Below are 23,668 nucleotides of genomic sequence, written 5' to 3'. Positions count from 1 at the left end.
AGTTTTTTTACTTTCTTTTTGTTTCTTTTAGTCTCTTTTACTTTCTTTTATTTTCTTTTAATTTTTTTTTTATTTTCATTTAGTTTTTACAATTTAAACAATTTTCTTTTAGTTTTTAGATTTTTACTCTCTTGAATTTTTTTTTTTTTTGTATTAAAATTTAGTTCTGTTTTCAATTTTTTTTTAAATATTCAAATTATACTGCGAATAGTAATAATTTTCACTGGGTCTAAATTTTATTTAGAACTATAATACAATCGTAAGAATTTCCTTTAATTGCTTTTTAATATTTTAATTTTTTTTTTTTTTTTTTAAATAGAAAAATGTTTTTTGCTTTTAAGAAACTTGTAAACCAATGAGATCTATCGCTTTGACCTTTTTTTCGAAAATGTCGATAGTTATTAACTAAAATTATTTACTATCACTATTTTCTTACTTTTATAATTACAACTATTTACAAAGTGCAATTTACTCAAAGTAGAAATCTACTTCTAAAGATCGCTAAACATTTTATTTACAAACAAAGGTCGTGTGACCTTTTCAACTCTCCAAAAAGTTTTTTTTTAAGAAAAAATTTGTTTTTGTTAAATTTTTCATTTTTTCAAAAATTGTTGGTACAATTTTGTAAAATTGCAATTTTTTTTGCAAAACTAGCTTTTCGTAAAATTGTAATTTTTCCCAAAACTAGCTTTTTGTAAAATAGCAATTTTTTTGCAAAACTAGATTTTCGTAAAATTGTACCTAGTTTTTTGTAAAATTGTATTTTTTTTTTTTTGTAAAATTGTGAATTTTCTTTATTTTTTTCGTGAAAATTTGGTTAATGAGTGTCGATGCCACCCTAGTAGGGATAGCCACTTTTGGCCTCACTCGGACTATGCGGTGTGACGTGATGATGATGTCCCATTCCGGAAGTGGGAACACCCGACGAAGCGCCCTGTATCATGCACGTGCTCATGTTGGTAGCTGTCGACGGGCTGACACTGCCTCCCAGGCTGCCCAAATTTAGGTTGCTTGAGGCCAAATTTGAGGCCAAGTTACCGCCACCGTAGTGGGAGGCGTTGAACAGTCTGCAACAGAAATGGTCAGAATCCAAATTAAAAGGCGGCAAACCCTGTGAGTTTTTACAAACTATACATAAAACGATCTTCTCGCTCGTAACTCGCTTCTTGCTATAATAATTTTCTTAAAGCCTACTTTCAAGCACCTTTCGCCCTCCCATTCTCCTTCTCTCTTCCTCCCTCCCTTTTTCCCCCTCTCTGTGACACCTTCTCTTTATTATGAAAATAACTTTAATTGCCGACAATTAAGAAAACACTCTACTAATTATAATTTTCCATCTTTTCTCCATTTTTTTTTTATAATTTATTTTTTATTTATAATTTATTATTATTTATCATTATTTGTTTATATTTTTTATTTATCACAGTTTTTCTGTGGATATCAAATTGAGACAAAAAACGAATCAAAAATGTTGCCTTGCAACATTTTTAATTCGTTTTTTGTCTCAATTTGATATCCGCAGAAAAACTTTGTTATTACTTATTAATTCTTTTTTCTCGAAGCTTTTTGAAAAAAAAAATTTTTTTAATCCTCTTTTCTTATATTCGAAACAAGTGATTTTTACTCTTAAGGGTTAAACTACACTGTAAAAAAATAGAGTTATTAAAATTTAACTCCCAACTCCCCCCGAAGTAAAAATAACTCCCTTTTTGAATTTTAATTCTAAAATTTTAACTCAGGTTAAAAATTGCGACTTTTTTCGACTTTTCTTCCAAATTTTGCGACAAAATACCATATTTTTGGTAAAAAAATATTTTTTATTATATAAAAATACGTATTTCGATTTTTATAGTGTGGAACGCATAACTATATATAGACAAATCTTTGAAAATTTATTTTTGAATTTTTCTAATTACATTTTTGAAATATACAATTAGAAATATTTTGAATAATTAAAATTTTGTGAAATTTAATTGAAAATAAATCATTTTTTTAAGTATTTTTTTTACAATTTTTGAAAATTAACTTTTAAAGAATTTTAATTAAAAGTTTTGAAAATACTTGAATTCTCAAAAATTTTAATGAATAATGTTCAAGTCTCAATTTATAAATACAATAAAACTGAAAATTAATGAAAATTATGTTCTAAAAATAATATTAAAATAATAGTTTTGAAAAAAGTAATTCTCTCAATTATTTCTTTCTAATTTTTTAAAATTCAATTATTTTCAATATTTTTGCGATAATCAATATTTTTAATCTTTCCGACAATTCAAATACATACACAAAATAATAACATTAAAATTTTTTAGTATTATTTACAACATTTTGGAGAAAATAATCATAATCAAAATTTTTAATTAAAATCATTCAATTATTTTCCAAAAATTACATTACAATATTTATAAAAAAAAAGTAATTTTTAGAATTGATTTATATCGTAATTTTTTAAGATTCAAATACCTTATCGAAAAAAGTAAATTAAAATTAAATTTTAGAATTTTTGAAAAATCATTTATATAATTAAAATTCTTCAAAAATTTAATTTTTTTATATTTTTTAATAACTTAATTATTTTTAATAAAATTTTATCAAATTTAAATTATTTTTCAAAGATTTTACTAAATTTAAATTATTTTTTAAAAGATTTTACTAAATTTAAATTATTTTTAAAAACATTTTATCAAATTTCAATTTTTTGGACATTTTTTAATTCAGTTTGTAATTTATTGTAAAACTATTGTCGTTCAAAAATTATTTAGAAATATTTTTAAAAAGTCAATATTTACGAATTTCTTTATTAAAATTTTTGAAAATATTCTACCTTGATATTTTTAAAAAGAAAAATGGACGGTTTCAATTATTATAAAAAATTGAATTTTTTTATTTAAATAATTGAATTCCCTAAGAACTTTTCGAAAATTATTAAAAATTATAATAAATTATTGATTTAGAGATGAAGTTTGGTTAAAAATTGTAGAAGATAATTGAAATTTTGAAGGGTTATAGTTTTAATTTTTAGAATTTATTAAATTTCAGAAGTTGAAATTTTTTAAATTTTATTTCCAGTAAAAAAAGGAATAAGAAGTATTTAAATATTTACTTAGCAAAATTATTCAAGTTTTGATTAATTAAATTTATAAATTAGTGAAGAATCAGGAAAATTTGCACCTTTTTGGAGTAAAAACATCAAAAAGAGTAAAATTTAGAGAATTAAAATTGTACTCTTCTTCTTAAATTTCTTTATACAAAATGTAACTGATGAGTAATTATTATAGCCATTACTATTTTTATCCTCATTATTCTACAAAATAGTTTTTTGCATATTACTGTAAAATTTTTAAAAGGAAAAAAAGAGCAAAAAAAAATAATTAACATATAATTTCCGTTGCAGAATTAAATGTTGTCAATAAATGCATAATTCATAATTTAAAGACTCTTTTAATATCAGTTTATAGTGGAGCTACTGGAGTAAAAACACTTTTTTTTACATTAATATCTATTTTTAGTACTGGATTTATATCTGTTAGTATATATTTTACTTTGTATCGCTTCGTTTTTTGCAATTTTTTTTTCGTCTTTTTTTCAAGTGACAAGATTTAAAATCATTGACTCGAAGACATTCCGGTCTGTAATCATTGCAAGCCAATAGGAATAGTAGAATTATTTTTTGTAGGGCGTGTCGAGAGAGTCGTCTCGACTCTTACAGCGGCGCACTTTGAATCCCCTTTTCGAAATCAGTAAACAATTTTTTAAATCTCTTTTAAGAGATCGTTTCATCTTGATTTTAAATTTTTTCTCAATATTCACACACGCAATTTTGCAATTAATTATAATTTTCCATTAGTCAATTTTGTAGAATTGAAATTTAACTCCTTTTCTCCAGTGTAATTTTTATAATTTTTTTTATTAGTTTTCCTTTTTCGTGAATTAAAAATGTATTTTAATAATATTTTTTTGTATTATAAGAGTTATAAGTTATTTAATTTATTTATTTACGTTAATATAAGTTGTTGTTATTATTATTTATGCATAGAGGAGAGATAGAGAGTTTAGCATGTTAATTATATGAAAATCGCATCGAAGACGCAAAAAAAGAAGAAGCAAATTTTAATTGCGCGAATGTAAATGTCTAATGGATATCGTTTATACAAAATGATCATGAGGAGAGCAATAATTGACGAATATAACGCAAGAAATAAATTTTCACAATATGAAATTAATTCTCGCCAAAGGGTGATATTATCTTGATTGTTGGGAATTGAGTCATTGAAGCAGAGAAGTTAAATTGTGCGTGTGTTGAGAGTATAAGTACATACCTCAGTGGCAAGAACGTGATAGGGTAAAAGACGTAATTTCAATTGGTAGGTGTTTCTTTCTTGGTAGGAGTTTTTCATTCTACAATAATATACACAACTCCTCGGTTCTTTCGCAACATCTTTTTCTTTTACACGATTTTTTAGAGATTTTCCCATTTGATTTAGATTTAGATTTCAATTTGTAGATTCAAATTTAAATTTCGATTCAGTTTTTGATTTAGAATTCCGATCTGGATTCAGATAAAAAAATTCAGAGATTTAGATTCTGATCTGGATTCAGATTCAGATCTAGATAAAGAAATGGGAAAAATACAGAGAAAAGTAATTGGTGAACTTTATATTTACGGAAAATGTTGAAGAAATGTAAATTTTTTTCCAAGAGAAAATTTTATCTCGTTCGAGAGAAATGTTTTGACATGGTCTTTAACTTGTATATAGTATATAGAAAGAGTGAAATAGCGGGAAGGATCAGCACTCTTGGCTGGATTATTAGCCGGTAGCGTTTCATTACGGGGCCAGGAGAAGATAATTGCGGACCACACCGGAGGGTCCCGACCACAAGCGATCACACTGTATCTGCTCACTTGCGGGATGCTGTATATAGTCACTTTTGCAAACTTGAACCTATTATTACTCCACAATACTTGAATTAATTGTTTTCAACGCCTGATGCCTCTTATCCTCTCTCTTTTTCTCTCTCATACATATGTACACTACTACCACCACTCTGCACGAAAAGAAACGTCGCGCGATTTTCTCTTTTTCAAGACTCACTCCATCCCCTCGATGGGGGGTCCATTTCCACTTCCGCTCACGTTTCGGAAATTAGTCATGGAAAATATGTTGCCAGATGATTCGAAAAAGTGGGTTTTTGAATCTGATTCTTTTCTTCGAGTTAATTTGCTAATTGTTGCGAGTGTTGTATTAAACCGTGTAGAAAAGGAAGTATGGGTAAAAGATGACAAACTTTAAAAATGTGAGAAGAGTTTTTTTTTCTTCTCCTTATGCTTTGCCATACTTTGCCCATTGTTCAAAAATAGAAAGGTTTTGTGTTATGTCCCTTTATGTCGCAAATAAAGATTTAGAGAAGGATTGATTTAGATAGCTTACCCATAGTTGTCGGTGGTCGATCTCGGCCACTGTTGCTGTGAGGAATAGTAATTGTCACTGTAATTGTAGGCCTGTGAGTATCCAGTGGTTGCTGCTGCCGAGGTTTGACTGTAGGTTTGATAACTGTCAGGACTGCTGTAGTGTTGTGGCTGGAAAGTCTGTAGACTCATGGTATTGAAGGCATTGATCTGCTGACTGTTGATTTGCTTCCGTAGTCTTGCTCTTCTATTACTGAACCAGACCTGGACTCTTGCTTCCGTTAATTTTGTTCTGAAAATTACTTTCCTTAATACCAAATTCATAAAACGAACAAACAAAATCTGTTATTTGTTTTTTGGTACAATTTACGATTTTTAGGTTTTGGTATATGGACTTACTTTTGGGCTAGTTCCTCTCTAGTGTAGACATCAGGATACTGAGTTCGGTGGAAAGCTGCTTCCAATTGTTCGAGTTGTTCGCCTGTAAATGTTGTTCTGCTTCTTCGTTGTTTTCTCTTCAGAGTGATGCCAGGCTCACTGTCGATGTCCGAATCGTCACCACTACTTCCACCTGGAACCAAAAAAGAAAAATCATTAGAGGAAAATCTAATAGGAGCTTTTTTCCACGAAAGAAAATCCAGTTGGAGTTTGATTAAAAATGATATCGCATTTCGCGATACAAAAGTGTTTTTAGTTCAGCACGTGCTAGACGTCAGATATTGAAGATAGGAAGCGAGTGGTACACGCCCACAGTTCACAAGCCATGCCACGTAACCCACCATTAAATCCCTCCTGATTATAGCCGTGCCAACCTAACCTATACTAAACTAAAACACCGGAGAAATTAGGGGCCGCCACAGGAATTAAGTTCTTTGACATGTCCCTTTGCCTTCCTTCCTTCCTTCTTCCTTAGGCTAAAAAGGACCATGCGGAACGGAACGCTACAAGCCACGCGATAATTCAAATACAAATACTTGGTCACTCCAGAACATCGTCATTTACCAATTTTCACGTGACGAATCAAACAAGCTTTTCGGAATAGCGTTTTTCTCAAGATTTTAAGAGAGTGTGAGAAGGAGGAAAAGTGCTGACATTACTTTTTAGAAAGCGCAACTAATGTCCATGCCTTCTTTTTAACGAATGTGTTGAATGTGTTTTCTGAAAAATGGATTCTACTGGACCATTTGTAATGCTGATGTTTGTGAATGGCATACAATGCTTGCAGTATCCTTTTAGGAATGTCTTAATTGTAACTGGTACGGATGACCAACTGGTGGATGATGATAATCTACCAGATTTTCTATGATTTCTTTTGTTATTTATGAATTAGGGAAAGATTTGCCTGCATATGGACTTTAGTCAGGGAGAGCAGCGAATCCTGCAGTGTCCTGCAGGATCCGCTGCTCGCCCTGACTAAAGTCTGCAGTATTATTGTAGCAGCAGTATTGAGAGTATAACAGTATTGTTATCGGTATTATTATCAATATTTGTAGCAGTATTGATAGTAGCTGTATTATTTGCAGCAGGATTATTAGCAGAAATATTATTTGCAGCAGTATTAAGAGTAGCAGGATTATTAGCAGAAGTATTATTTGCAACAGTATTGAGAGTACAATAGCAGGTAGATAAGTTTTTATAGTTTGGGGTTTATTATCACGAACCGTTTTTAAAATTGTGCCAAAAAGTTCTAATTGGGTTAAATCTGCTATCAGTTGTGACAACCTAGGATAAGTCGCATTTGACGTTGGGTTAAAAAACAGTTTCTTATCAGTAAAAAGTAACAACTGCCTAATGTTTGTTTGGCACTGGTATACTAACAATACTAACTCTCAATACTTCTGCTAATAATACAGCTACTAGCAATACTGCTACTATTGCTACAATAGCATAGTACTAATACCCTTCTTTAATTACCTTCCTGCAGCACTAATCACGTATTCCTAATTACCCAACAAAACTTCGCAGTCATCCGGAACTATGCCTAACACTCCAAGTACACATTCCCCTAATATATTCCGAGGGAGATAATTTCAAAAGAGGATATAATGTAGTGCGTTGCAATTACAACCGCGAAAGAAAAATTGAATCTTGATGAAGTGGGTGATGCATTGATTTAAGGACTGCGGTTTGGTTAATAAAGCGACGAGGAGAAATCGTTGGCGCGCGGAGTCTTTTGCGGTCCAGCGAATTGAGATGCTGCGGGATATATATAATATCTCGCCGCGGCCTTTTTGGTGCGGGAGGGAAGTTTATTATTCTTCGGGACAGTAGCTCGTGCGGATGAGAGAGATTTCTTTTTTTTTTAGAGAGAGAGAGAGAGAGCATCCAGCACACGCGGCGGGAGTATAGTGCTGAAGGGTCGCAGAAACCACGCCGTCTCGGGAGAAATAGTTAGGTATGCTTCGCGAAGCGTCGCGAGAGGATTTACGATCTCGTGCGCGAGCTCTTTAATCTTTTCATGCCGGCCGCCAAGAGCGCAACTGGTGGCTTTTGATTTGCCTTGATTCTGGGTATTGCTTTCAAACTAACTGCACTATTGATTTAGATTCTCGCTTCCTCTTTCTTTATTCTTTCATTCACTTGAGAGTTGTCTAATAGTTTCTTCTTCTTCATCTTCTTTTTCTCCTTTTTCTTTTTTGCCTTTTTTCCTTTTTGTCTTTTCTCCTTTTTGGTCTTTTTCTTCTTTTTCGTCATCTTCTTTTACTTCTTCTTTTTTTTCTTTTCTTTGATTGCAACTCAGATTTTCGATTAGAGTCTGTAGAAAATATTATCGACCTGCAATTATGCTAAACTTCTCTTTTTTGATACTGAACCTAATTTATTTCGACGTTCAAAAGTAAAAAACCTTTAAAGAAACACTAAGAACCTAAACATTAATTTTACTTATTCAAAGAATCCTTAGTATATGATTGATTTATATAAGGTATCAAAAAAATATTTAATTAAATAGTTTTGAAAATCGGCTTAGGCCGCATTACTGAAAACTACTATAATTCCTCGTTAATTAATTCCCCAGTAAAATTCTGATTGGAATTAATCGAAATGTGTCGGAATTTTGAGTATAATCAGTATAGATTTTAAATGATACAGACTCGGACAATTTTTTCTGCGTAAAATTGGATTATGGAAAATAAAATTTAAAAAGAAGAAGAAGAAGAAGAAGAGTGTGCGCTGCTTCTGGACCACACGCAGCGATTTCCTAGTATACTTTTTTTCATCTCTTTCTCTTTTGCTCTTCCGCTACTTATTTCATCTCACTCTCTCTTTCTCGGTCGTTCTTTGCGCGCCCTTCATCTTATCCTCATCAGTTTTACCTGCGCTGCTGTTGTGTACCTCCCTAGGATCAGCCTCTTATAAAAGAATCTTTCGTGGAAATTTGCCATTGCTTACGACACTCGAAATTATGAAGGAATGCGCGTAATTTTGTTTACCCCTTCTCGAATGGCGATTTTTCCGGGACAGTGACCATTATTGTGCGGTTTTAGCTGTCTTTGAAAATTAAGTACTCGATTTCTTTTATGGTCATACTGATGATAGTTACGAGAATTGTTCGAGCGAGAAGAGTTTAATTTTTCTTCGCAGCTGAACTACATTTTTTTTTTTGCGCAAAGAGAAAAAATGGGAGGAAATTTACTTGATTCACGGAAATTCGTGTAGAATAATTGAAAAAGAAACGTTTTTGATGCTGTTATTTCTCCGGAAAGTGCTTTGGACTTTTTTAAAATTAAAGTATTAACATTATGATTTTTTGTTTAGAGCTTTATAATTACAATGTTTTGTTTATTTCTCGATAATTACTATTTTCTGTTTATTTCTCTACAATTGTTCATTTCTCTGCAGATAATATTTTTTGCCTTCTTCTTTATAATTATTTTTTGTTTCTCTCTAAATTTATGGATTTTAGTTTCCTTTTAGTTTTATAGTCTTTATAGTTTTCTTTCAGTTTTTCTTTTTCGTTTAGTTTTTACTATTCTTCGAGCCTTTAGCTAATTAATTTTTCGGAATTTTGAAACAGATTTCAATAAGAAATTTTAAAGTTAATTATATTTCCACAATTTTTTTTTTTGAATTTTTAAATTAGAATTTTTTTTGTGGACAATGAAAATGTGTGTGGAAATAATTTTCGGTATGAAATTTTTAGTAGACAAATCTAATCAAACTAAATCCAACAGACAAGATAATAAACTTGACACATCCACGCGCCGCAGGACGCCTAATATTTCTCGCGCGCCGCTCTTTCGCGGCGATATAATATATGAAAAAAAGCAACAAGTTGGTTTCTTTACGAGTGCCGACGGAATCTATATATTTTCTTATCCTATTAAATTATTCGAAAAAAATACTCATTATTTCAGGTTAAAAAATATTCTTCAAAGCAACTAAATTTCAACCAATTAGTTTCTTTAGACATTATATTATTCTCTTTTATTTTTTTCTCGCAGACATTTTTCACACTTTTTAGTTAGTTTATTTGTTAGTTAATTAGTTGGTAAATTATTTAGTCAGTTTATTGGTTGATTAGTTAGTTAAATAATTCCTTATTTTCGTTGATTAATTTTCCTTACTTTGAATAAATTTTTTAATTATTTTTACAGAAGGAATTTTTCTTTTTCTTTCTCAACATTTATCGCGGTAGATTCGTGCTACAGATGCGCGCGAGAATAATTTTCACGGAGTGGCAAAAATGAAGGTGCGGGTTGTATGCACGTTATCGTTCCACGGCTACCTTAACTTAATTAACTTAATTTTCGGGCGGACTATAATTAAGTTTAACTCTCGATCATGCATATTATATATGTGCGCGGAAGGACCCAGTTTTCGCAAAGTTTCGAAACTTGCACAACATATAATATCGCGCGCGTTCGCAAAATTGTATATATAATTTTATGCTCGATAAAAATGTAACGAAATGTTTATTATTAATTCACTCGAAATTTTTGTTGGTATAAAGTGAATTTAATGTTATTATTTAATAACACATTTATTCGATCGTAACTTGTAAAAATTGCCCGCACATTTATTATATTCTGACGCGCATATATATATTTTTTCATGGTGATATAAAATTTATCGTTTTTCAATTTTTGACTAATAAATTACGCGGGACTTTTTATTTTTTAAGGCGTCAAATTTAAATTTCGAGTGAAGTGTTAGTAATAAATTCGTTATATTTTCTTTGATTTGAGGCAAAGGTGAAAATTGAGTAAAAATGGAAATGTTTCTTCGTTTTGGAAATTAATTTTTAAAAGCGATTTTATTTGTAAAAATTGGGTAATAATTGACTTCGTATATAAATTTTAAATAAATTTCCTCAATGGAGAAATCACTTACCGAGAATTCCGTGAATTGAATGATTTCGTCGGGGATCGTCGCCGGGCTTCATATGAGCCGAAGGACTGCGGAGTAATCTCGAAATACTGGAGGCTGATGGAGCTGATGTCTTCTCGCAAAGTCCGTCCTGCTGAGGACAAAAGCGAACAAACGATTATTAGTCAGTTTTATTAGGACCCCAAAAAGCAGTTTTTACCCCAAAATTCCCTTTTTGAGTAAGAAATTATTCAAAAAGGGAATTTTGGTTTAAAAACTGCTTTGGGGTAATAGAATCTATACTTTAAGGTAAAACCTACTACTTTGGGGTATAGAATCTACTTTTGGGTGAAACCTACTTTGGGGTAGAGTCCACTTTGGGGTAAAACCTACTTTGGGGTAGAATCTACTTGGGGTAAAACCTACTAATTTGGGATAGAATCTACTTTGGGGCAAACCCTACTTTGGGTAGAATTTACTTTGGGGTAAAACCTACTACTTTGGGGTATAGAATCTACTTTTGGGTGAAACCTACTTTGGGGTAGAGTCCACTTTGGGGTAAAACCTACTTTGGTGTAGAATCTACTTGGGGTAAAATCTACTAATTTGGGGTAGAATCTACTTTTGGGTGAAACCTACTTTGGGGTAGAATCTTCTTTGGGGTAAAACCTACTAATTTGGGGTAAAAGGTACTTTAGGGTAGAGTCCAACTTTGATGTAAAACCTACTTTGGGGTAGAATCTACATATACTTTAAGATAGAATTTACTTTAAGGCAGAACCTATTTTGGGGTGGAATCTACTTTGGGGTAAAAATACCTACTTTTAGGGTAAAATCTATACTTGAGCTTTTATCTACTGGCATAAATATTGTTAAATTAACAACAAACCTTTATCAATTTCTCTCTTATCTCCCAGCTGAACATTCCTGGATTTTGTTTCTTCATGTCCTCGATTTTAGCCTCGACTTCGGGTGTAGAGACGCGGGGTTTACTGCCCCCAATGACTCCCGGCTTTATTGAACCCGTTTCTTGATAGCGATTCAAAATTTTCGAGACACAACCGTGAGAGACGCGAAGTTGACGTGAAATGACACAGGGCCTCACGCCACTCGCTGCCATTTCGACAATTCTATGACGAGTATGATTCGGCAGTGGTCGTCCATTTATGAAAACACCGCCAAGCTGATTCACTCGTCCCTGTCCTGAAAGAAATTAAAATTCAAAAAATTATTACCTTTTTTATTTTATTAATTTTTTTTTCGAAATTTTTTCTGTTTAATAACATTAATAACATAGGTTAATTCAGTTCGGTCAAGTGAAATAATTTCCCTACGCGAATGTAGTATAAGGTAAAATAAGAGAATCGTAAAAAAAAAAATGGAAAAAGTAAAAATATGTTGTACCTATAAAAATTAAGGGGACAGAAAAAGCGCATCGGGAATATGAAGAGAAGAAATAATAGAAAGAAAAGGGATGTACTTGCGCAGAGACACGCAAGGTTCCGCTTAAACTTGCACACCTAATTACTGGTAATTAGGGCCCCCTCTTAATTAACGTAACATATAATTACGAAGTCAAACAAATATTATGCGCTGGGCCACGCGGCAAAGAAGCGAAATGAGATGCGGCTCGCGTGCACGGCCGACAACCCCGCGATATTATAATGCGGCCACGGACAGACGAACCTTCTTTCGTCCATCCGACAGAAGTTACGGTTCGTGGTTTTGCTGCCAGCAGTATAAAATCGCCGCTTCTCTCCGACACTTCTTCTCTCTCTCTAAGTTTTTTCTCCCCCCCCCCACCCACCCCCTCGGAGTCTCATCCCTCAACTTATTTTCTTTTTTTTTTCTTCCGACTCTTGAAATACTTTGAATAAAAAAAATAATAAAAGAGAAAAGAAAACGTTATGCGGATTTCAGAAGAAAATGCGTTTTCTAATTGGAATTATGTCTTTTAATTTTATTTTTTACTTTATTTTTGATTTTACATTTAATTTTAGTTTTAATTTTACTTCTCTTTAAATTTAAAATTGGTGAAAATATTAACTAATTCGCATTATTGACTGCGAATTTTTTTTTTGAATTAGTAAATTTGACTAATATAAATAATAATTTCTACTAAATTATTAGTAAAATTTACTAGGTTACTAAGTTTAATTTACTCAGTTAGTAAAATTTACTATTAGTTTATTTACCATTTACTATTAGTAGAAATGACTATAAATATAGAAATCACTATTAGTAAAATTTATTAATTTAATTATTAAATTGTTAATTAAATTCATATTAGTTTATTTACTATTTACTATATTAGTAGAAATTACTATATTTATTAGTAAAATTTACTAATAAATTGTAATTTAAATAGTAAAAATATGTAAAAAGTATAAAATAAAAAATATTAAATAGTAATTCTATACTAATTTACGAATAAAAATTTACTAATTCAAAAGCAAAGAAAAGTCTTTTAATTTTATTTTTTCATTATTTTTAATTTTACATTTCATTTTACTTTTCTCTAAATTTAAAATTGGTAAAAATATTGATTAATTCGAATTATTGACTGCGAATTTTTTTGCTGAATTAATAAATTTTACTTAATAAATAGTAATTTCTAGTAATTTATTAGTAAAATTTTACTAGGTTACTAAGTTTAATTTACTTAGTTAGTAAATTTTATTAATTAGTATAATTAATTAGTAGAAAATATTATAGAAATGACTATTTATTAGTAAAATTTATTAATTTTATTATTAGATTATTAATTAAATTAATATTAGTTTATTTACTATATTAGTACAAATTACTGTTTATTAATAAATTTTACCAATAAATAGTAATTTCTACTATTTTTTAAAATAAATAGAAATTAATATTTATTAGTAAAATTTACTAATAACTTAAATAGTATAAATAGTAATTTAAATAGTAAAGAAAAATGTAAAATAAAAAAATTAAATAGTAATTCTACTAATTTATTAGTAAAATTTACTAATTCAAAAGCAAAAGAGACAGTCACTAATTCTAATTAGTAAAAATTTTTACTAATATTTACAATTTACTTCTAAAACGATATAAAATGGAAAAAAAGCTTCTGCAAAATTTTGCCAAGAAAGAAAAAAATAATTACGCGTCAAAATTTGTTTAGAAGAGATTTTTATTTACGAGGTTTTTTAGCATCGTATTTATAATTGGATGCGATAAAGTGTATTATTGTATGAGACTTTCCTTGTAAGTTATCAAAATCTAATATATATGCACCTTACAGGGAAAGCAATTATAGACGAATCCATTTTGATTCTAATCGGAAAACTGCTCTTTTAAATCTTCGAGATATAAATCTTTTGCGTTCTTTTATAAAAAGTATAGAAAACCAAATTTTATCTTATCTGATCATCTTCGAAACATTTTTTTTTAAAGATGCGCCTTTTTTGTATTGACTGCAGAAAAAGGAAAGAATATTTATTTAGTAAACTTTTTTTTATTTTTTTATTCTAATCACAAATTTTTTTTCAATGCAATAATTAATATTAGTAATAAAATTATTATTAATCAAATTTTAATCATATTAATAAAATTACTCTCTAAATTTGAATTAGTAAAAATATTTACTAATTTGAATTAGTGACTGACTTTATGCTTTCAAATTAGTAAATTTTACTAATAACTAATAGCTTCTACTAATTTATTAGTAAAATTTACAAATAAATTGACTTTTTGCTTTTGAATCAAATTTTGCTTTTTAATTATTTATTTACTAAATTTTATTAAATAAAGGAATAGAAATTTGAATTAGTAAATTTTACTAAATAAATTAAAAGAAATTTGAATTATTAAATTTTACCTACTAATAAATTTGATAATTAAACTTCGAAAAATGAATGAAAATTTAAACCTAACGTAAAATAAATTTATAAAGTAAATTTTACTAAATAAATTAATAGAAATTTGAATTAGTAAATTTTACTAATAAATTTATAGAATTAGTATTTAGTTGCTTTTGAATTAGTCATTTTTACTAATAACTAGTAGTTTCTTTGAATTTATTAGTAAAATTTACTAATTTAAATGCAAAAAAGTAAGTCACTAATTTAAATTAGCAAAGATGTTTACTAATTCAAATTCAGAAAATAATAATTTGTCAAAAATAAACAAATAGAAAAATGAAGAAAAAATAGAAAGATTAACAAAAAAAAAATAAAAAGATTAACAAAAAAACCAGAAAGATCAAGAAAAGAATAACACCAAACCTTAAAAATCAAAGATTTATTTACTCAAAAATTGAATACGAAATGATGAAAAATTGATTTCGCTCGATTGATGCAAATAACGTATACTTTTGTTTCATTTGGCTGAAGTTGCGCGTTCACCTTGGATTTGTACATAAATATATACACATAAACGGGTCCATCAATAGACTCGCATATATATATAGTGAGGGTGTACTCGGTGCATATATGTATATATATTAAATATATATATATGAGAAATATTCACCTATATGTATATATATATATACAGAGGGGGACGCAAATACTCATATAGATGGCGGACACCTCGGCAATGACGTCAGTTAGGCCGCGGGGCCCGACGGGATTACAGGCAAGATCAAAAGACGCCGCCTCGCCGTACACTCGGTGCGCGCGCAGCAAGTCCCAAAGCGAAATATAGCCTCTTCGTATAAGAGTGTTTGTAACCTTTAGGCGGAATATCCACATATTTTCGATCGACCTTAAAGATTTTTCTTATAATACATAAATATATATATAAATATTCGGTGTCCAAAAATCATATGCCTTTTTTTCTTTTCTTTATAAATTTATATTTTTCGTTAGGTTTCAATTTGTCATTCGTTTCTTCTAAGTTTAATTATTATTTTAATTATTTTCAAATTAAGACAATGTATCAAAAACTTATTGCTTCGCTACATTTTTGATACATTTTTTGTCTTAAGGAAACTGAAATTATATTATGCAATTGAAAATTTTCGATGCAATATAAGATTTTTCGTTATGAAAAGTAGCCGAGTGCTTTGATGTTATAAAAAAAGGAGGATAATAATGATAATCGTAAACATATATGCGTTTATGCCGAAGGATCGCGGTTGCAATCTCAAAATTTATGAAGACGATGAAAGGAACAAGATAAATTTGATATGCTTCAGTAATAAATTTAATTCCTGTTATTAAGGCATAAAAGATGTATTCTAATCTCTGCGATTCATCTTTTTCCACTACATGATGGTTACATATATATATAATTCATTTTTTAAGTGATCTCATAACACCTCTTTTATTTAAATACAATTGTGAATTCAAACTTTAATATCAAACTCTAATAATAAACTAGAAATGTGTTTCTGAAAAAAGAATCTAGATTTCGAAAATTGAAAATGGATAATAAATAAAAATTCAATATACACGGAGAAAAATGTTCAGTTAAAATTACTATTAAAAATAGAAGTTGAAGTTAAGCGTCAATTCAACTAAATTTTTCGCGCATGTTTAGCTACCAGATTTTCGAAAAAAATCCCTCCGAGTATTTTATGATAAAAGCGTTATATAGCGAAGCGATAAAGGACCAGCAAAGTATATAGAATTATATAGCGGAGTTAAATTCATTTAACAAAACACAGTATATATATAACGGCAAACAGGGAGCGATGCGCGTCAAGCATGAAAATTGCGGCAACAAGCGTGAAAACTATAACTTAATCAAAATGCTGCTGTATCTATATTGTATGCGATACTTAAAAAAAAAACAAAAAGAAAAAATTTCTATTTCGTCACTTGAGAATTTTTTTTTTATATATGAAAGCTTAGTCGCCGGTATATAAAAGCCTCGGGGAATTCCCTAAATAACGAGCGCGCGCGAACGCTCATCGCATTTAAATCAAGAACATCGCTTTGCCCCAACCAATCATATGATCATTACTCCATGTATGTATGATGGGCCAAAAATCAATTGCTCCCTTATCAGTATAATAATAATCTGTATATGCCCCAAATTATTGTCAGTTTATGCAGGGTGGTCCCGCGCATTTATTCATATCGCATCCATTGAATTAATCATACATTATACCACGATGAACATCAATTTTCTAATTAACTCCTTCTTTTGCAATTATTTATTTTTCAATCAGGTTAAATGACGCGTTTGATGCATTTAGCTCGATTTTTATTATGTTAATTAGCATAAATATGCTAATATGTATTATTATCTAATAATATTACTAAAATGTTAATATTATTAATATTTTAATAATATATTATTATTAATATTATAATAATATATTATTATTAATATTATAATAATATATTATTATTAATATTATAATAATATATTAATTCAATATTTTTGGAAGCCATAAAATTATATAAATAAAAGATGTTTTGATTTATTATAATAATTTATTATTATCTAATATAATAAAAATTATAATATTAAAGTAAATAATAAATTATGCACAGTAGTAAAATTATTCTCTAATTATTAATACACTGAAAAAAATTTATTTGATTCAAATAACAGATTAATTGACTATTATCAATTAAATATTTACTTGAATCAAAAAATATTTATTGCAGTCAATTAAATGGTATTTGAATCAATTAAATGAAATTTGAATCAATTATTTCAATATTTGAAGCAAATATGAACTAAACTATTTAATTGACTCCATAATAAATATTATTTGATTAAATTAAATATTTAATTGATAATAGTCAATTAATAGGTTACTTGAATCAAATAAATTTTCTTTTTATAGTGTAGTAAAATATTAATATTTTGTTTAGTAATATTATCTTTAACTAAAATTTTTGAAAAATGCGACCAAAAATTTAAAAATATTAATCGATTGTAATTTAATTGAATAAATCTTTTAGCAAAGTTTAAAAAAAATATTATTTCATTCAAATAACGAAAAATGTTGTGGAAAATTTAACGATTTAAATTTTATATATTCCTGTTTTTCTTTTTTTTTGTGCTCTTTTAACTAATTAGTATATAGATAAAATCGGATAATTGAGTCGAATTGCGATTTGATTAATTATAGTAATTAATGTATATTATTTATATTCTATCGTTAAATTTATTCATTTGTGAAATGAATATTCAATTAAGTTAATGTTGTTTATTCAAATATTTGGACACTTGTCAAGTTTTAATTTTTTAAATGTTTTGTTTATTCGGCTAAACTCATTTAATTAGAATATTATAATGAAAATATCCACTGAATGGAATTAGTAAAAATTGATAGTAATTCTTAGTATTTTTATACAAGTTTTCTATTTTTTATACTATTTATTTTTAATTATTGTTTGTAGTTTTTTGAAAAATTTTGTTCAAAATTTAAAAATTTTTTGGAAAATTATTAAGAATAATAGTTTTTGGAGGATTTTTATTAAGAATTATATAGTTTTTGAGCATTTTTATTAAGCAATAAATATTTTTACTAATTAATAATATTTTTATTGATTAGAATTTTTACTACACGGAAAAAAACTTTTACCTAGACCAACAATAAGTTTTTCAAGAATAGTGGAAGTAATAATTGGATAATAAATTAAAAATTTCGCTAATATAAAGAAATTTGTTGCTGTTCCAGGTAAATATTTTTTTCCATGTAATTAATATTTACTAATTTAAATTATTGAACGTCTATTTCTTATATTATAGCTTTACAAATTTTTTAATTGCCACGAATTACAAAACAAAACCTTGAATTTTTTTTCAATTTCTAATAAATTTATGGAACATTAAAAAGTTATTTATAAATAATTCAGTGAATAATTTATATTTAATTTTATATTCATATATTTTTCTGGAACATTAAATTGTAGTTGAAATTTGTGTAAATAAATTTCTTATTTATTTGTAGACCTTAATATTTATTTATTTTTATTTATTTATTTACTTATTTATTTTTTATTTTATTTATTTATTTATCTACCGAAACGTATTTGTGTAAATAATTGATTTTCAGAAAGTTAAAAATTGAATTTTTTGAAAATTGGAATTTCTAAGAGGAAACTAATAATAATAATGATCAAATATTTATTTAAATAGAAAAATTATTAATGTTTCGAGTATAATTTTACAATTGAAGATGAAAATTTAAAATGTCCAAATAAACAAGCGGCAAATAATTTAACAATTAATCTAATAATTATTTTCGGCTAGAAAATTTTAGTCGCAGATATAAAATTATAATAGATATATATAGAAATTATTTTTTATTTGATGAAAACATTTTGTTTAGAAATGAATTTAAATAATATTTCTGTACTTTAATGTTTTATTTAAATATTCAATTTTTTCTTTGAATACTTTATTTTGTATTTAAATACTTTGTTTGTTTAAATATTTCACTCTTTAATTTGAATCAGTTAAAAATCATGGTTTTCACTGACAATCAGTGACTGACTTTTTGCTTCTGAATCAGTTAAAAATAACTGAAAAATTAGTTAAACTTGACTAATTGAATTATAGTAAAAAAAAAAATTACTGAAACATTAGTTATTTTTAACTGACAATCAGTTATTTGTAACTAAATGTTAGTAGAAATATTATTATTTATGAATTATTAGTGACTTACTTTTTGGTTCTAAATCAGTTATTTTTAACTGATTCAAATTTAGAGAGTATTTTTTATTCGAATACTTTAGCTTTTTTATTCTTTAAATATTTTTCTGTTTATTAACATACTTTACACAAAAAAAACAAAGTCTGAAACCTTTTACATCTTAAAACCAAAATTATTGAAAAATAGACTATTTTTAAGCTGAAAACTATAGATTAAGTCAATTTTATGATTTAAAATAATACTCTCAAGGCTAAGACTTAGTTTTAAAAATTAAATGTTGCTAATTTAAACGGTTTTAGTCAAAAAGAGACTGAAAGTAAGATTTATTTTTTACAGTTTTTACAGTCCGAATTTTATTACTTTTTTCTAGTTTTCTGCAGTTTATTTTCAGTTTTCTATAAATATTAGCCGAACAAAAAACCAAAGCGCATATTTGATAATAGTGATAAAAGGGAGAAAGGTGAAAAAAATGTTGAGTAAGGACAAAAGAAATGTGAAATTATTAAAAAGTATATGAATATCAAAGTTGTGGGAGTGTGTATATATTCATAGCGAACATGTGGATACATGTACTTAGAGTACAGTGTGAGTACCAAGTTCGAAGGCTTCAATCAACGCGCCGTCGCCTGCGGCCGATCCGATATAAGACATTAGGTTTCAGACCCACGTCCGAAGATTTCTCTCTCTCTCTCCCTCATAACGCCCACCATCGTGGTCTGCATCTATACCTATTACCTACCTGTGCATCTCTCTTGAAGAACGCGTCCCCTCAGATATATATTCCATTAAAGAACGCCGAAAAGATTAAAGGTCCCACCGCGTGGCATATACACTCGAAAGTGCGGAAGATATCGCGCCGTTCGACACCTAACACCTCCAAGAAGCCAAATTGGCTCGTTTCACTTTTCAAACGCACAAATTCTTTTTTTTTTTTTTTTTTTGCCCTCTCTCTCTCTCTTCCCTATTTTATGTGTTGACCTGCATTTTTCTACAACCCCATTGAGAAATCAAAAGAAGGAGAGTGAGAAGAGAAAAAAAGGAGTGAATTCGAGCATCTATTAATCAACTTTTTTTTTCTTAAATGTGCGCTCTATGGAAAAAAATCTATCAATCATTTTTTCTTCATCTTTGATCACAATTTAAAAATTGTGAAGGAAATTTTATCTAATTAGATAATTCATTATGGTAATTTTGTATTTTTGTAGGGAGTCATCTTTTTCTCACCCTGTCGAGTTAGTTCATTATTCTTTTTATTAGAATACTTTTCGGGATTATTTGTACTCTGGACCTCCGAGGTGTTGAAAAATGTATAGAGATATTTATTCCTTTTTTGGATTTAATTCATTTATTTCTTTTTCATTAGAGGCTTTTTTTCTTTCTTTTGTAAAATCTTTTTTATTGATTCCTTTTTTGGAATTAATTCATTATTTCTTTTTGATTAAATTTTTTCTTTCTTTCTTTATTTCTTTCAATTTATCCTTTTCTTCTTTCTTTTATTTCTTTTTTCTTTGTTTCTTTCTCCTTTTCTTGTTTTTTTTATATTTTTCTTAATTTTTTTCTTTTTTCTCTCTAAACTTTGAATTTGTGAAATGTTTACTAATTTGAATTAGTAAAACTGTTTATTAATTTGAATTCGGAAAAATGTTTACTAATTTAAATTAACGACTAATTTTTGGCTTTCTAATTAGTAAATTTTACTAATAAATAGTAAACTCCTACTAATTTATTATAGTGAAATTTTAACTGATTCAACAGCAAAAATTTAACAAAAATAGTTACAACTTCTACTAATTTATTAGTGAAATTTACTGATTAAAAGGCAAAAATTAGTAAAAGAAATAGTAACTTCTAGTAATTTATTAGTGAAATTAACTAATTCTAAAGCAAAAAGTAGTGAAAAAATAGCTTTTCCTAATTTATTAGTGAAATTCACTAATAATAGTAAATTTCACTAATAAATTAGGAAAAGCTATTTTTTCACTACTTTTTGCTTTAGAATTATTCAAAAGCAAAATTAGTAAAAAAATATTAACTTCTAGTAATTTATTATAGTGAATTTTGAACTGATTCAAAACCAAAAAAAAAGTTAAGAAAATAGTATAAATTCTACTAAATTATTAGTGCAATTTACTAATTCAATAGCAAAAAATAGTAAAAGAAATAGTAACTTTTACTAATTTATTAATTTAATTAACTAATTCAAAAGCAAAAAGTATTTAAAAAATAGCTTTTACTATAGTTTAAAAGCAAAAAGTAGTTAAAAATTAGTAACTGAAATTTACCATTTTAAAAGCAAAAATTAGTAAAAAAAAAATAGTAACTTCTACTAATTTATCAGTGAAATTTACTAATAGAAAAGCAAAAAGTAGTAAAAAAAATTAGTTTTGTTTTTTTGTCACAAATTAAAATTAGCGAACATTTTTATACTAATTCAAATTAAGAGACTTAATAAAATTTTTTTATATTTATATTTTTTTTTAATGATTCTGAATATACAATTAAAGCAATAATTTTGGCGAATGATTTATGTTTTTCGGTACACCATCGGGTGCCTTAGTAAATTATTATAAATGTCCCGTCGGAAAGTTCAACGTGTCGATGAGAAAGTCGCGGCGATATTGTAAAGTCATTAATAATTTTGCTCTCCAACTAATGTCACTTGAAAATATTTAAAATTTCATTTCATTTTGCATAATAATTTTCCGTTTTTCTTGGTTTGTTTTAGGAGTCTGTTAATGTATTTATGCGGCTATATAATTATTATTCAGTGGAAATTGTAACTACTTATACTAATTACTTTAACTACTACTTTACTTGAACTGATAGTTCAAGTAGAAATGTTACTAATATAGAATTATAACTTAAAAGCAAAATTATTTATTAAATAATTATTTAACGCACTTGAATAATTTTGCTTAAACAATAAACTAAAAGATGCGGAAAATTGATTCAAAAATGAGCAAAATCATTTGGGAATCAATTAATTCATTAATTAATTAATGAATTAAAGAAGTATTTAACACTTAAATAATTTTGCTGCTTATTAATTAAATTATTCAGAAATTTTTTTCGAAATAATTAACTATAACGAAAAAATTTGATTTCAATGTTTTGTTTCATGTCCCTACAATTTTAACGCATAGTTCAAATGAACCAAATTTTTTTGTTTCTTTCTCAAAATTCAATTTTTTGTTGCAATAACACTGCGTCAAGTATTGAAAACTAAATTGGTTCAAATAATGTTCAAAATAATGAATTTTCTTGTCACAAGAGAAAAGAATTTTAAAAAAATTCCAAATATTTTAATGAGTCGAACTCAGGTTTCTTTAAAGTACCTATATCAAATTGGTACCAAAGTGCCGAATTAAATTGATGCCAAAAATTTCGATCAGTTTTTGATTCGATCCGCACATTTTTGGTATCAATTAGTTGCAATTTGATTATGTTAACAGTGAAACTATTGTATAAATAATTTAGTTTATAATTATTGCATTGCTTTCGCTTCATTTTTTCTGAAATTACAATTATACTAAAATACGAGTTAATTACGAAGTTAATTAATTTCTAAAATATGAAAAGAAAGAAGGTAAAATCAGTAAAATAATGTAGTTAAATTTGTTTCTCCGTGCTGTATATTTGGAGCACAGTTTTTCTAAGGATATCAAATTGAGACAAAAAACGTTCCGTTTTTTGTCTCAATTTGATATCCTTAGAAAAACTGCGTGAGTCTGTTTATGAACCAAATCGGTAAAGAAGTAAAAAAATACAAAAAACCGACAGAATAAAAGTTTCGAAAATTCCGAACATCTTACAGATTATTTCCACAAAAAGAAAACTACATTTTTTTTCTCAACTAACCTTGAAAAGGATATCCTGATGTGAAATACGGCGCCATGTTGAGCGTACTGACAGCCATCAAGAGAAGAAAAAAGATATTAACGCAGAAAAATTGCACTAAGTTCCTCCTCTTCTTCTTCTTCAGTTCCCAAAATAAAAATTCGAATCACACTTTACTTTAAAAATTAAAAAGAAAATAGAAATTTTCAAAAATCCAAATTTAGCACAAAAATGGTTGAAAATCGCAAATGATTTTGTCCTCTTTCATCAATTTTTTTGTCACCAAGTTTTTAAAAACGGAAAAACAAATTTTTTTTCGCTATATTTTTGAGAATAAAGAATAACCGACGAGAAAAAGACCTGTTATGTGCTCGGGGTCTCGACTCGAACTAACTTCCAAGGATATTTGTGATCTCTTAAGACTTGACCGTTCTGCGTGACTAAAGAAGTCAGGAGCCTGTGGTGAACCTGACACATTCGAAGGAAGAAGAGAGAATAGGCTCCGCCTTCTTGCAAGAGGAGTCAAGAAG

At 27.9% G+C, this 23,668-nt stretch overlaps 1 protein-coding gene across 2 annotated transcripts; it reads right to left on the bottom strand.

The window, feature by feature from the left end:
* Window positions 1–712: 712 nt before the first annotated feature.
* On the bottom strand, window positions 713–23,581 carry LOC122510480 (protein gooseberry-like). Of its 2 annotated transcripts, none has more exons than XM_043625163.1 (6): window positions 23,160–23,581; window positions 11,604–11,917; window positions 10,739–10,868; window positions 5,807–5,978; window positions 5,430–5,699; window positions 713–1,067 (listed from the first exon to the last, which is right to left on the bottom strand). In XM_043625163.1, exons 1-6 carry the CDS (start codon window positions 23,215–23,217, stop codon window positions 839–841), a joined length of 1,173 nt encoding a protein of 390 aa, XP_043481098.1. In that variant the 5' UTR covers window positions 23,218–23,581; the 3' UTR covers window positions 713–838. The 2 variants fall into 2 exon arrangements, with proteins under 2 accessions (XP_043481098.1, XP_043481099.1); XM_043625164.1 differs by having other exon boundaries at window positions 10,739–10,865.
* Window positions 23,582–23,668: the final 87 nt, after the last annotated feature.

Source organism: Leptopilina heterotoma, unplaced genomic scaffold (genome assembly GCF_015476425.1).
Source record: "Leptopilina heterotoma isolate Lh14 unplaced genomic scaffold, ASM1547642v1 Lhet_68, whole genome shotgun sequence".
NCBI classification, from domain to species: Eukaryota; Metazoa; Arthropoda; class Insecta; order Hymenoptera; family Figitidae; genus Leptopilina; species Leptopilina heterotoma.
This window is presented reverse-complemented; position numbering and strand designations above follow the sequence as displayed.

Coding starts and splice junctions, on each gene's coding strand:
- LOC122510480 (XM_043625163.1), bottom strand. CDS start 23,217: ATGGCTGTCAGTACGCTCAACATGGCGCCGTATTTCACATCAGGATAT. Junction 11,918..23,159: donor ATCAGGATATCCTTTTCAAG/GTTAGTTGAGAA, acceptor AATTTCTTTCAG/GACAGGGACGAGTGAATCAG. Junction 10,869..11,603: donor TAAGAGAGAAATTGATAAAG/GTTTGTTGTTAA, acceptor TTTTGTCCTCAG/CAGGACGGACTTTGCGAGAA.